Source organism: Phaenicophaeus curvirostris, chromosome 3, assembly GCF_032191515.1.
Source record: "Phaenicophaeus curvirostris isolate KB17595 chromosome 3, BPBGC_Pcur_1.0, whole genome shotgun sequence".
In the NCBI taxonomy this organism is placed as follows: Eukaryota; Metazoa; Chordata; class Aves; order Cuculiformes; family Cuculidae; genus Phaenicophaeus; species Phaenicophaeus curvirostris.
Window position 1 is genome coordinate 86,881,301 of NC_091394.1, and position 14,464 is coordinate 86,895,764.

Here is a 14,464-nt window from a genome sequence, read left to right on the forward strand (position 1 = left end):
TACAACAAATTAAAAATTTGATTTATTATGAGTGATTCACTAAAATATCTTTTTTTTAAAATAAAGTATTATGTGTCATTACAGCGAAGCAAAAACAAAATTGAAAAAATGTACCCTAGAGAAGTGAAAACTGGCCTTGATTTAGGGCAAAGTCTTTAATTTAATAGCACTTGGCATGCACCTGCTTTCCTCTAAATTGAATACCGCACTTTGTCTATGCAGACTGGTGTATGGATATCCCCATCAGGGGTCTGTGAGGCAAACAGGGAAATGGAGAAACTGGAGATACCATCCTCAAGGCAAAATAATCATATGCTTCAGGTTGGGAACAACTGCTGAAAAATGCAGAGTATCAAGATAGGGGGTCATTCAGGTTGTGGGAAAGGATGTGGACAGCATGTCAGCACATCCTGCTGATGGACTCCCAGCCAAGCTGTTGATTAGCTGTAGCTAAATAAATGTTTTGTCTCTTTCATTAGATTATTTCTCAAACATTATCCCCAACCTGGAACCAGATGTTGCTTTTCAACAGCATCGTGCTGCATGGCGACAGAGAGGAAATCACCCAGTTCCCACCGGAGATCGTCATTGAGCTGTATGATGATGATGCAGTGGTAAACTCAAATTCCTTCTTACTGAAAATCCTGGGCTCTTATATCTCACTGCTAGTGTGAAAGCAAAACTGTATCACTTGACTAGACAACAAATGAATGACCTTGTTGAATGGACCTCAGTGTTACAGTGGTTTGCGATTTAACATCTGAAGACAGCCTTGAGACCCACTTTATGTCTTCACAAAGCCACAGGCTTTTTTTTTTTCCAAAGTAAATCTTCTTTCTGTAGACTGGCTTAGGGAAATCAGAAGCATCTTTCCCCCACCTCCCTTGCACACAGCTCTAAATATTGTATCTACATCTGGGGAGATACAGATGTATCTCTGACCATAAGAACTCTGACATGATCTCACTGGTTGAGTACAGATCTCAGAAACTTTTGATGCTCTGAAGAGGTAATAAGTGCTCAGCTCCTCCATTTCACAGCCACCTTGCATTTTCCCTTGCCCTTACTTCAGGAGAAGGTTTCTTTTCATGATAGCTAATCTCTTTATCATCTTGGCTCCTATAACACCTGTGAAATTCAAATGCATTTGACACCTATGTTTTCCCTTATTTAGGGTAAGGCAGAATATATTGGGTCTACGGTGGCTGCCCCTGTGGTGAGACTTGCTGATCAAAACTATGAACCACCTAAACTTGCTTACCACCCAGTGTATTGTGGAAATCTTTCTGGAGGAGACCTTCTTGCTACATTTGAACTTCTGGAGGTAAACTAGACTTTCTGGACCATTCGATTTCTACACCCTGGCCTCAGGAAAGCAGCTAAGGTATTGAGGAGCAACTCATTCTTGAATTAGTGGAAATTGCAACTGGAGCAAGATCATTCTACTGTTGGACCTTATAGTCCCCCTGCAATCTCCATTACTCTCTCCACCCTGCCAAGGTCCACTGCCCATTCACACACCACCAGCAGCCTTTTACATGCTTTGAGCCTCACTTGCCTGCCAGTTCCCTTGCCCTAAACTGGGCTATGGTCTGAGAAACAGACCTGCTGCCACTGCTATAACTTGCTTTCTGAAATAGCACATGGCTCTGACTCTGTCACCCTCAAAACTCTCAGTATTAGTGTCCGTCTTGGGAAAAGGGAAGAGGTGAGTAATAAGAACTGAATTAGGGAGCCTGGGTTTTCAGGTACCCCTAACATACTAACAGAAATGTTACATGTGTTTCCAACTGCGATACAGAAGGCATATTCAGTGCAGGTCTGGGGCTAGCCCAGTGAATGCAGCATCGAGGTGAACTGTGCCTGTGATTTCAAGGAATTTCCCTGGAATTTGCAGAGCCACCAGTTAGAAGAAACCTCTCAGCTGAAAACTTGTAGCAGTTTATTCTGAAATATGAAATAGCAAAAATGTGGAACTCCAACATGTTTTAGAGGTTTTCCCTGGATAAAACAGACTTTTAAGCATGATTGTCTAATTGTGTTCTCAGTAAAAGCCTGAAGTGTGTCACTGTGGGGAGCGTATCTTCATTATGTTGAGTACCTAGGGATAGAATCTAGTACCTTAGACATAGTTTTCCCACTTTTTTCCTGAAATTCACTTTTTGGTGAATGAAGAGAGCATTGTATTTTGTTTTGCCGTCTTTTGGGATATATCAAAACAGATCTTTAAGACTTCTCTAGAGAGTTGTCAAAAAAGCCAAGTAAAGAACCCGCAGTACTTATTTTCATGCTCTGCATTATTCTTCTCAGTGACAGCACTTGAGCATCTCACATGGCAGATAATAGCAATATGGGCATTACAGACATTAAAAATTCCTAAAAGGAAAAGATATATATAAACATATGCCAGACTTCAAATCACCCCCAGAGCTGATATGCCTGTAGCTTACTGATGGTGCTGTCTGTGAGGATGGAAACAAAGGGACCTAGGTATCTCATCTGAAATTCTGCAAAATCTGTTAAATGAATTGCTTTGGATTTTTACTGATAGGAGGCAGTAAATATGTGCATATGAGTTAATGCTGTTAAATATGTGAATACTCACATACACTGCAGGCACTGTGCTAGAAGATAAGTTTTCCACCCATATCTTCCTTCACCTACAAGGACCTAGGTAACACATTCTTTCTCCCTTGTGCTAATTAAACTCCTACACAACTGTACATGGCTGCAGATAACGAACAGATGGCCTAGTTAAAAGAAGAAGAAAACTTCAGTTTTACAGATCCTTTGAGAGCTGCATCTCAGATGGCTTCACCTTTCAACAGCAACAAGTTAGATTAGGAACACCGAAGCACTCCAGAAGCTGTGTTTCTTCTCTTAAGAAGCCATATGTACAATAGGCCTTAGGGACTATACTTTATGTGAAAACCAAGTAGAGCTCTGTCTGTAGGTTTTTAGCTCACCTGTTAATTCTCTGTTCGTACACAGAATCACAGCCTGAGTTTCTGATAGGAGTAATCATCAAGTCCTGGCTTCAACTGAAATAGTAACTTGCTAAATGAGCAAGGCTTCAGATCTGCCTTGCATGGACTGAGAAGGTCATAAACACACTGTCAAAAATTAGGGAGGGATTGGGGAATGCAGTCAGGGAGCATTCCCACTGAAGGTGAACCAAGCAGGCAGCAAAGCCTGGAGCACTGCAAGAGGCAAAGAGATGGTCAAGTATCAGATCTGCAGGAGAGGTTGCTCTCCTCCCATCCACCTGGCACAACGCAGTTGTGAGTGCCCAGATAAACTCCTGAACTCAGGGCAGGCTTATGTGCAATCACACACAAAGGACATAAGTGCTGCCTGCTGCAAGATTTTAGTAGTTGCACAGAGAAGACCCAGCACTAATGCTGGAGATGTGATTTGCAATTTCTCAAATGCTGACAGCAGACAATAATATAGGATCGCTTTTCCATAGTGGCTGAAGAACACTATATCTATCTGGCAAATGTGCAGTTTAGCTGATGTTCAACAGCCCTTGTAAATAAAAATCAGACCTAGAATTTTCCTGTGAAAATCTTCTAAGAAGTTTTGCATAGGATTTTCATTAAATAGAATTACTCTGCTTTCCATTTTTAATAACTAGAATTACAATGCTTCAGTACACGCATGTCTTCAGAGTGAACTATGTCCTGCTAGGACAAAGGACTTTTTTTTTTAGAAAGGTGCATAAGTCATATCTATTGAATACTCTTCCTGCCAAGTATTTTATCTTCACGGTGCGATATGTAGACATCCAGGTCACATTCTTCTCACAGCACAACCTGTCTGTTCTGCAACAGATCTTGTAAAACTGCATTAAATTCATGAGTTCTATGTACCATTCACAAATACTTCTGATATCGGTTTTATTAATCAAAAAACCAGCTTAAGTTATGACTGCTTAATTTTTCAGATTCCTGAGTCAGATCCAGACAGACTTCCCCCACTGGATCCACCAGATTTTGGCCAGATTTATCCAGTTCCAGCTAATATCCGACCTGTTTTAAGCAAGTACAGAGTAGAGGTGAGTTTCTTAGAACATTTCCATTTCCAGATAGCCTCTCCTTTTTTTCTCTTTCTGAATTGTAACAGTAAGAGGTGATGATTTTAAAAACCTGTTCAGTAGGAATCACATTAAAATAACATATGGATACCAAAATATACGTGGTAAGCTCAGATCAGATTGATTCTCTGAGGCTGGATATGCGAGGCAGTGCTCCCACCTGAGGTCAGCAAAGGCTACATCTCAGTCCTGACCTCCTGGGAAGGAACTACTCCCACAGTAGAGAGTGGCTGATGGACCTGTGCTCTGTGCAGCCCAGGAAAGTGTCTACAGGAGATGGAGAGCTTGTAGCTGACCTCATAGGAGGTGAAGTTCTACATCAGTCATCTCCCAGGCTTTTTCTGGGTCCCAAACTTCAGCCAAGTGATGTGACCTGCCTGCGTACAAATGTTTGCACCTTCCCTCCCATGCTCTTTTGCACCTGTGAACAGTCAGCTCCCATTAGGGCCCAAAGTCCCCTTATGATACAAAGCGGGGCAGTGTGGCGGCTACTCATGTCAGTGCAATGCCTGCAGGCTGCCCAGCCTCACTGCTCCCTGCCACTCAATCATCAGCCTTCACACCAGCTGCTTATTTGCCCATTTTGCTGTGCCAGGTCAGACCCTGCTTGCATAACCTGGTAGCCCTTCCCCAGAAATACCCATTTAGCAGCCCAGAAGCAGTTTTCAGCTTTGACTTCAAAGATCAAGTGACTGAGCTGTTGAAAAGGAGAGGACAATTGTTAGCTATGCTGTATCATTTACTTAAACTCCTGTTCTTTGTATGTAAGAAAGAAGTTTTGTTTTCAGTATTTCTTTTATCCCAAACCCTGCAAGGTAAATAAAGCTGTGAACTACTCCGCTGATGCTAGAGGGACAATTTAAACCTTAAACTTCTGTGTTGCTCTAAGTATTGTGCCATGATGGCCTTCCCACTGCCCCTGCAGTATGATTGCTTTGTGCTGCTTGTATATTTTATGTCACTGCTGTGACATTTATCCCAACTAGCTTTCAGACATCCAGCCCAGAAGCAACCTCACTGTAGGCTTCTTGTTTCAACATCTAAGCATAGCAATCACCCACCCAGATTAATTCAGATCTTAGATAGATTAAATCGGGGTTTGGAAGTGCATATCTGTCTCCCTTGGTTCTGGAAGGAGCCCATGACAACTCCACTCCTCATTCTGATACCTTGGGCACCTAAAATTCAGGGAAATTACATCCAGATCTAGACAGTTAAATTGCTGCAAGAATAGGTTTATGGTTGGTGTGTGTACATGTACTGAAACATGAACTTTGGAGGACATCCAGCAAGGAAATGAAACAGAATACATATAACACAACTATATTTGTTAAGATATTATAACATATATCTCACATTGGTGGAAAAGGCCATGGAGCCATTGTAACTATAGAAGAGTGCCCCAGTTTTAACCAGGAATCTCTGGCAACAAAGCAGGATCTCACTGATTCTCATCCCCCTCCAAAACCCCGACTCACACAAATCCTCAGTCCTGCCAGCATTCAAGTTGTCCACAAGCCCCTCATGCTCCCTTTTGTTCCCAGACTTCATTTCAGTTTCATGAGATTCACAACTTCTCTCACTGACCATAATATAACCATCTTTTGCCATCCCAGCCCGTTCCTTCAGGGTCCCCCAGCATGTGTTGTATAAAGTCCCTCTTTTCCCTGCAGACTCTTATTTTACAGACCCAGTCTCATTGTGGTCCTCCAGACCAGGGACATGGTTCTTTGAAGAAAAGCTGCTTGGAGGGATTCCACCATCCATTGCAGACCTGAGGGTTAGCTCAGCTGGCAAATTTCTGCTTACACCTCTGTTTGTATGGGATTTGTTTTCTCCTTCAACAGCTCTGACACTTCAAACAAATCAAGCCCCTGCTATTCAGATGAATTACCCTGCTGAAAAAACAACTTTGGAAAACGTGATTATTACTGTCTGCTGTTGGCAATAACTCCTTGATAACAGTTGGATGTTATTAATTGCTTTAACTTTCACCATTAATCATCATGGTTATTTGATACCAGATTTAAGTTGTTTGGGGTTATTTTCTGAGAGTTCTGCATTTCCAAAGGGATATGAGCAGAAGCTTCCCCCAGACTGTGATGTGTCTGCAGGATACCAGTGTTTCTCTCTGCCCACCACAGGTCCTCTTCTGGGGTCTTCGAGAGCTGAAGAAAGTCCAGCTCCTCTCTGTAGATCGCCCCCAGGTTCTCATTGAATGTGCAGGGAAAGGAGTGAAGTCCTCTGTCATCCAGAGCTACAAGAAAAACCCTAATTTCAGTGGCCTTGCAGACTGGTTTGAAGTGGTGCGTACAACATGCTGCTCCTTGCCTGTCCGTTCTCTGGTTAGGCAAAGTGTTAATTAAAAATTTGTTTTCTTTCTTGTCAAATAATTGCCACTGTGTGTTGATTAAATACTAAGGGACATCAGTCCTCCTGCAAAAGCTACTGATTTGAAAAGGCTAAGAAAAATTCTACTACGACAGTATGATAACATAAGATGATGTTCCTCCTGTTATGTCCCAAGTACACAGGGAAATATTTCACAATCAGACTTTTACTAATGAGTTGGAATTTGTTGGCAGATAATGGATATTTTTAGTAGTGTTTTTTCCTCTCCTTTCCTATTTTGTGGGGTAGAGCTCAGTTCCCTTTACTTTCTGTCAGTTCTTTTAATCTTCTGTGTGTTACTGGGCTATTGATCATTTCTGGCTCATGAGCTCTGGACCTTTTCATATTGTAACACTTGCGGTTATGGACTGGAAATTTAATTATCGCCTGTTGGCTGAGTTATTAGAACTAGCTAGTATTTCAGTGGACAAAGGTCAATATCACAAAAAACCCAGTCTGTTTGATTTTCTCTAGCTGTTAGCATCAAGAGAGAAGTTGTTTGTTTATAAGGCAAAAGGATTTCAAAAGACTCAGTTGGATACTGAATTATGGTTGCTACAGAATTTTTAGCTTCCATCGTGTATCACATACCCAAAGAGAATCTTTTCTTTCATAATACATCCTGAAAGGCATGTAACCACTCAATGTCCACATATCATGGTTGGGCAAATTGAGGCAGATAGGATTAGTAGCATTCAACAAAGCAACAGTGGCCCCAAACTTATAACTTCACACACAGTCTTCATTCCACCTGAATGTTCCCTATTTTCCCAGTTTATTCTAACAAGAGACATAATATGCTTTTATATTACAGCATGGGACTCAGCTCAGTAGCACAGTCCATATAGTCCACTCTGTATTCTTAAGTACAAGGCTTTGTCCAGGGTTTGCAGAAAACTGCGGACAGAACTCTATTGCCTATAGTGAATGTATTCTGTGCATTGAGTGTGTTAATAGCTGGGGAGAAGAAGGGACGGAAGAGTAACAGTCCTACTACTGTGCACAGCAAATATTCTATTCATATTCTATATTCTTTAGTAATTCTCATGCTGCTGTCTGTTCTCCTCCACCAGGAGCTGCCTGAAAATGAAGTCCTGCATCCACCACTAAGCATCTGTGTTGTCGACTGGAGAGCATTTGGGAGGAGCACTCTTGTTGGAACACACACCATCAACTGCCTTAAGCAATTCCTATGTAAGACCCAGTTGGGTCCTCAAGCTGCACCAAACAGACTAGACATTGTAGAAATTGAGAGAGGTAAATGCCCAATCCTCACCCTAAATCAAAAGATAAAGGAACTGGCTAGGCATGTACTTAGAATATGTGCTTTACTGTGTCAAATGTAGGGCCAAACCCTTAATGATATGGTCATTTGATGATCACCAAATAAGATGGTAGCATTTCTGATAAAATCTTAAATAACTTGAAAAGTTTCAATTTCAGCTTCAACTGAGTCATCCCAGCATACTGAGTTATCCCGAGAAGAACCATTTTTAGCTGATCACATTTATGCTGATGTGGAGCAGGGTAAATGTACAGTGGTAGAACCAATTCCAGATATCACAACGCTTCCTGACCCTGAACCAGAGCACTCTGATCCAGGGAAAGAGAGAAAACAGAAGGTGGGTATAGCTGAAGCTGCCAGGAACTTTCTGTTGCAGTCCTGTAGACTTCAATTCTTCCTTGTGAAATAGTTTTCTCTTACCTAAATCAGCATTAAAGTTTCTTGGTACCAATGTTAACATCCATACTATCTTGCTGGTCCTTGAGAGAACTAATCAGCAATGCTGCTTTGACTCCATGTGATTTCATCACTTCCTTTAATACATATTGCCCCTCTTTTGTGCTGGATGATCATTGCATGGGCAAATGCTGCTAGAGTGGTAGGATTTTTGGTTTTTCTGGCCTTGTATAATCTACTTAATCACAAACCTCTCACCATGAATAACTGTTCCTGTGTTCACTACATTTAGGCAGGAATCAACCTCCTCTTGTGTTAGATGCTGTACAAACATGGAGCAGAAAGTCTGTTTCCAAAAATTGTTATGGCCAAAATATAAAGCTGATGTCAGTCTGTGCACAGAAGAGACAAGAAATTCCAGGAAAACAAAGCAGTTCTGGTCAGCACGGTGCTTACGGGACAGTGTACACTCTAGATTGTGTGCATTATTTTTTGTTCAGATGCACGTGCTCCTCCTTTCTCTGTAGATTCTCCCATCAAAATCACTCTTTTATTAACAGCAATAAAAGCAGAGTACACAGGACTGAGTTTCATTTCAGAAGTTGTTTCTGCAGTACATGAAGTGTGTTTCTTTAACCTTTGATGTCTCAGTGGTCAAATGTTCCCAGCATCCTTCATAATTAGGAGGTCAAAGAAACTGGAGGGATGTTCCCTAGATATAAACACCAGTCTGGATCTTCCATCAGTTACAGAACATATTTAATGTACAACAACAAAGTATAGTAAAAAATGATTCCTAGAGGGAAACTGTAATTTAACTGTCTGCATTGTGTCCTATTAATTATCATTCCCATCTTTCTATCTTTATCTTTTCTTCACCCCCCCCCCCTCACCAAACTGAAAACTCCTTATAAGGGTACAGGATGAAACGCTCCATTTAACAAAGGCCAATTCTTCTTGGGCAAGAATGAAGCTAATAAGATTTGCCACAGGAGCAGGTGACCTTCAGGATCAGATTTTAGCTTTTTGTGAGAAGAAATCAGCTGAACTGCAGCGACTGTTGGGACTCTTTCTTCCAGAAAGCAATGAAGTAGTAGTGTGAGTTCTTAAAACACTTGCGGACTTAAGTGGGAGAAGCCAATATGTATTTGACTGTTCACATCCATTAAAACATCTTTGCCTGTTTCTCTTTGTGGATTTGCTTGTTGCATGAGTTGCTCCTTTAGCAATGTCTCAAACATTCAAAATTTTAGCATCATCAGTAGACAGAGACACTAATTCATATTGCATTTTATTTAGGTCTTGGAGGCTGAAATTTTTCAGTGTGCATCTTTTCGAGTTTGAGGTCATGAATCAGATGATTAGTTTTAATCAGTTTTACAGTTTACAGTGTTTTTTCCCATGCATTGTTAGGATATGAAAAAATCCATCCGACGGTCAACAAAGAGGAAAAAAAGAACAATTGCAGATGAATCAGCTGAAAATGTTATTGACTGGTGGTCAAAATACTATGCTTCTGTACTCAAAATGCAAAAGGTAAGCCACCTTGAATGCCTAAAACTCTCATGGATGAGCAATATCGCAAAAGTAGACTTACTGCTGAATGATTTCTTTTCAGTATTGCATTCATAATGAGGAGTTTGTACATCATCTTTTTCTTTTGAAAGGTAAAAGGAATTCTTTCCAGTGAGGGAAAATCTGAAGACAGTAAGTAAATTATTTATGTTTTCTATTATTTTGTGCTACTAATACTTAGCTTCTCTACTATTTTGCTGTCAACTATTAATAACTGATGACAGAGTTCTGCTGGTAAAAGGGGTCCTTTCCTCTACAGCTAATCAAAGGGTAGGTAGGTTAAAACTTAACAGGCAGTGTTCCATTAATATGAGTTTCCTGTCACTCAAATCTCTTGCACAAAAAATTATAAAATCAGAGTCCTAAATAATAGAAGATGGAGATTATCCTAATCTTAGGTGCATTTATAACAGGTTCAGAAAAAGAAGCTTCTCTCAGTTTTGAATCCAGACATTAAGATTTGTTAGTTTATGTCTGAGAGGACTCATAGAGGAAGGAAAAAGGCATTCTGGGAGATGACCAGTAGGGAAGGAGTGATAAGAGGACACCATCACACCTAATCCACAAAGCTCATTATGAATATGTTGGCCACAGAGAGGATAAAATGCCACCTCTTTGCCTAAGATAGCAGTGGGAAGAGAGTAGGCCTTATGCATAGCAGTAGAAGAATGAACGGAGAAAGAGCGAGGGAGAATCCTCAGAATGTATTTTGCATTTTTGTCTGAAATATTTGATGTGCTTTGCTCATTAAAACCTGCATGATGTCATGAAATCTCTGCAGATCAAACTCCTGACCACATTGCATTGATCATAGAAGAGGAGCCAGATAAAAAGAAGAAGGATAAGACATTAAAAAAGAAACAGAAAGAAATTCCAAACCTAGCAACACTGCAGGTAAAAGAGAAATAAGTCTGAAGTGTAAGGCCATTATCCACCGTCTCCCCAAAGCTTGACATCAGAGGCTGAGTTTAGCAGTACTTTCTTTACATTTATTAAAGATATCTTGAAATGGATAAAGCACAAAAATTTATGGCCACACAGCACATCAGCACATGGGGCCCAGAGGAAATCAGAGTCTAGGAGGGTGGATCTGGCCCGCTTGGCCTTAGACCTTCAATTTACCAGTACAGACGCACTCAGAGAGGCTTAAGTGAAAATTCAGTTTTGTTGCTCATCTGTAAAATACTGAATATGGAAACTCCAAATTCCATGTTGGAAATACTACAGCTTACTAAGTACGACTTCAAAAGAGTATGGAAAGCATCCTCCTGATAGGAACGAAATATGCAGCTCACATTAGATTCGATTGCACAATGATGGAAGGAATTAGAAGAAAACTTTATGGGTCATGCAAAATAACTGGAGAGAGGAGGAGGTTTGAAAAGATTAGGACTGCTTGGATTAAAATGTAGTTGAATAAAGGGGAATTTAAACTGCTGTTTCCATTTTTTAAGAGAAGGCACTAGCCTAGGCCCTTCTATTTGACACTGAATAACACCTGATAAATTACATGGAAGCACGTTGAAAAAACCCCATCCTTATAAAAATGATTGGTCTTTTTACCGATCCTAAAATTCTGTCCCCACAGCGCTTTATTATTGTCTGCTTTGCTTTTATGTTACGATGCATTAGCATAACAGAAAGGGTCAGTGCATCAAAGACACACTGCAGAGAAGGAAAATCTGAGCGCAGCACATCCACAGTTTTTCACCCACACCTTCATTCTGGCCCTTCTAGAGCCACTTGTACCTGCTGATTTAATATGTTATTCCAGTGGTTAGAAAGGACTTTGGTTAAGGACAAAACTATTCCTGTTTTAAGTAGAGAATTAACTTTTTTTCCTCAAGGATTTTACAAAACTTTAGTTTTATTAAAATCTGTATTTTGATTCAAAATGTATTTCTAGTTATCCTGTAATAAAAGAAGTTGCTATAAATACATTCACTGCATCACAAAAAAAGCACATTCTCTTGTTTTCAAAGATTTATGAAGGAGACTTGGAAAGTGAATTTAATAACTTTGAGGACTGGGTGAAAACTTTCCAGCTTTTAAGGGGGAAATCTAATGACGAAGTTCATGCTGACTCTGAAGACAGAATAATAGGAAAATTTAAGGTGAGATGTGATGTTGATTAAATGGGTAATGATGCTGATTAATGGGTAATAATTTAAAGACTTCATGTTTTCATGCATATTTCAGGTATACTAAAGATGAAAGCAAAAGACACTGACAGCCTATTGTCCTTAATTGGACCTAGAGTCCCCTTTCCCATTATTTGACAGATGAAAGCAACATTCATCAAGAGGTGATCACCCTTGGTTTGAAACAAGGAAAAATTTTCAAAAAAGAAATACAAAAAAAGATTTAAATCACAAGCAGGGAAGAAAAGATATATTGCATAGTCCAACTTCTGCTCATGCAATTTTCTTGCTGCACTGTCAGTTACAGCACCTTACATGTAATTTTCATTAATTTAAATAGAGGCCCTTACAGCTACTACAGTTGGGAACAACTGTACATCTTGATCCAGGGCATCATTAAGCAGTATGAAAACATAGTTCAAAACATGAATAATGTTAGTAGGATTTCAAGCATTTTGTAGTGTATAGGAACTGATTGAAGTCATTGATACCTCAATTAGTTTGCAATGCAAATTTCTGTTCAACTGACTTGCTAGTTGCTTGCAGGCAGTATGACCTACTCAACAGCTTTAGTCAATATTGATTTGAGAGCTCTATGGTGGCTGCAAAAATACGGTTAGATTCCAGTCACACTGTGGGGAAACTAACCCAGTGGAATTATCAATTTGCAAACATACAGTTAAGGGCGAAATATTATTTATAGAATATTAACATCAAGAAAACTAGATTTAGAACACCTGAAGGTGTTAGTCCTTTAAATAACAGAGAGAGGTATAAGCATGCAAGTGCTTCTTGTAATCATCTAGATGTGATGATAGTATAATGCTATAGAGCCAAGACATTTTAAAAGATGATGTTTAGTGCACTGAATCTTTTGTTCCCTTTGAGTGGTACCACAAAATGTGTTATGGATATGTATGTGCTGGAGCACAGGCTGCATGAATGATGTTTTGTTTGCATTCAAAGAGTTGGTTTTGTACTGCACTTGTTCTGTTTTTGAGAGAGATAAAAGACAGTGTATTACCAGGGCTCCTTCTGCATATACCCAAGTCCTGAGGATGGCAGCTTGCTGGATGGAGGGCAGCTCCGCATCCTGCAGGGGATACCACCAAACCACTCTGTCAAAGTCCTCATCAGGGTTTATATTGTGGCAGTAAGTATACAGATGTTCTTTTAGTCTTGGCTATTTCTTTTCAACTCAGTTGACCCCCAATATCTTTGCAGTGAAGCTTCTGAAGATCCTCATTCATGCGGTAGAATTTTTTTGGTCATATTTAAGAAAATGTTTCATGTTGCAGAAATGGGTGTTCAGAGTAGAAAATGTTATATATTCCTTATGATAAATCACAAGGCTGGAGAATCACTTTACTTGTTCAAACTGAAAGGGCTAAAGATGTTAACATAGTATGGACAAGCTGTTATAGCTACATTATGCAAATACAGCCAGTTTTAGCCTGTAGAGTTGTTTCAAATTGACACATATATAAACCAACCCTCATTTAGAGAGAAATGGGAGGATATGTTTTGAGGGTTGTGAATTACATGTAAACAAAGTGGTAGGTGTTGTGAATAAGTTATGGGGTGGAGAAAGAGGCAGAAATACAGAGGGAAAGGTGATGAGAGAGAGCATGATGTAAGAAGTAAAAGGGGTAGAAAGAGCTTGTATTTCAGAGAAATAAGAGAGTTACGGGTGATCTGAGAGGAGAAGAACGGCATGCAAAGAGACAATGGCAGACAAAACTGAAGAGAAGGGTAGGAAGAGGGTGCTTTATTTCCTGAATATACAGTCTTCCAAGCTACCTCATAGTACAGTCTGAAGAGATGTTTTTCACTGTTCAAGGACCTGCACCAATATTTTGGGGAAAGTTTTTCTAAATCCTGCTTGTGCTCGTGCAGCCAGCTTCTTCCTCATCTCTGCCTTTCCAGCTCACCTCTTTTTCTATCTTAATGGTAGGACAGTACCATCTGCTCTACGTTTGCAAACTCTCTTCTCCTCCAGGTCATCTTTTCCCAGTAGCATGGCAAAGCTAAATGCCAGATTTTATATTACATGAAGCAAGGAAACCTCCTGCACTTCCAGGACACCCAGGAATGAACAGGAAACCCACTGTCCTGTGTTGTGACCACAGTTTCTTCCTAACAGGCATTTAACCTCAGCCCAGCTGATCCAGATGGGAAGTCAGATCCCTACATTGTGCTGAGACTGGGCAACACAGAAATTAAAGACAGGGAAAACTACATCCCCAAGCAGCTAAACCCGGTATTTGGAAGGTCAGTGATGGCTTATTTTCTTATTCAGGACTGATTTCTGCTTTATCATTTCCCACCATTATTGCTGTTAGTATTACAAAGTGTTTGTTATACACTGTTTTCTGCCTGTTTGGAAGTTTTTTAATTCTGCTGGTTAAAATACTGAGAACTGGTGTCATCCTGTATGATTATAAATTTTTTCATTTTCATACCCGTCAAAACAAATCATGGAGTACAGTCTGTGAGGGGTTTCACAAAATGATGCATGAGAGGAAATGAGGCAACAAATGATCTTGTCTGTGCAAATTAATGCAACTGTTGGCTTTAAAG

The 14,464-nt window shown here is 40.1% G+C and overlaps 1 protein-coding gene across 2 annotated transcripts in view; it reads left to right on the plus strand.

Moving 5' to 3' along the window:
* Positions 1–14,464, plus strand: part of FER1L6 (fer-1 like family member 6) — a 90,480-nt gene that overhangs the window by 58,818 nt on the left and 17,198 nt on the right. For both annotated transcript variants that reach the window (XR_011337208.1, XM_069854609.1), the window contains exons 21-32: positions 480–614; positions 1,175–1,324; positions 3,947–4,057; positions 6,241–6,402; positions 7,561–7,744; positions 7,931–8,109; positions 9,582–9,704; positions 9,836–9,875; positions 10,525–10,637; positions 11,726–11,857; positions 12,912–13,037; positions 14,028–14,155. Coding sequence is in view for 1 of the 2 variants with exons in the window: in XM_069854609.1 (XP_069710710.1) it covers positions 480–614; positions 1,175–1,324; positions 3,947–4,057; positions 6,241–6,402; positions 7,561–7,744; positions 7,931–8,109; positions 9,582–9,704; positions 9,836–9,875; positions 10,525–10,637; positions 11,726–11,857; positions 12,912–13,037; positions 14,028–14,155 (1,583 nt within the window). In the remaining variant the exon portion in view is untranslated. The remainder of the gene's footprint in view (positions 1–479; positions 615–1,174; positions 1,325–3,946; positions 4,058–6,240; positions 6,403–7,560; positions 7,745–7,930; positions 8,110–9,581; positions 9,705–9,835; positions 9,876–10,524; positions 10,638–11,725; positions 11,858–12,911; positions 13,038–14,027; positions 14,156–14,464) is intronic.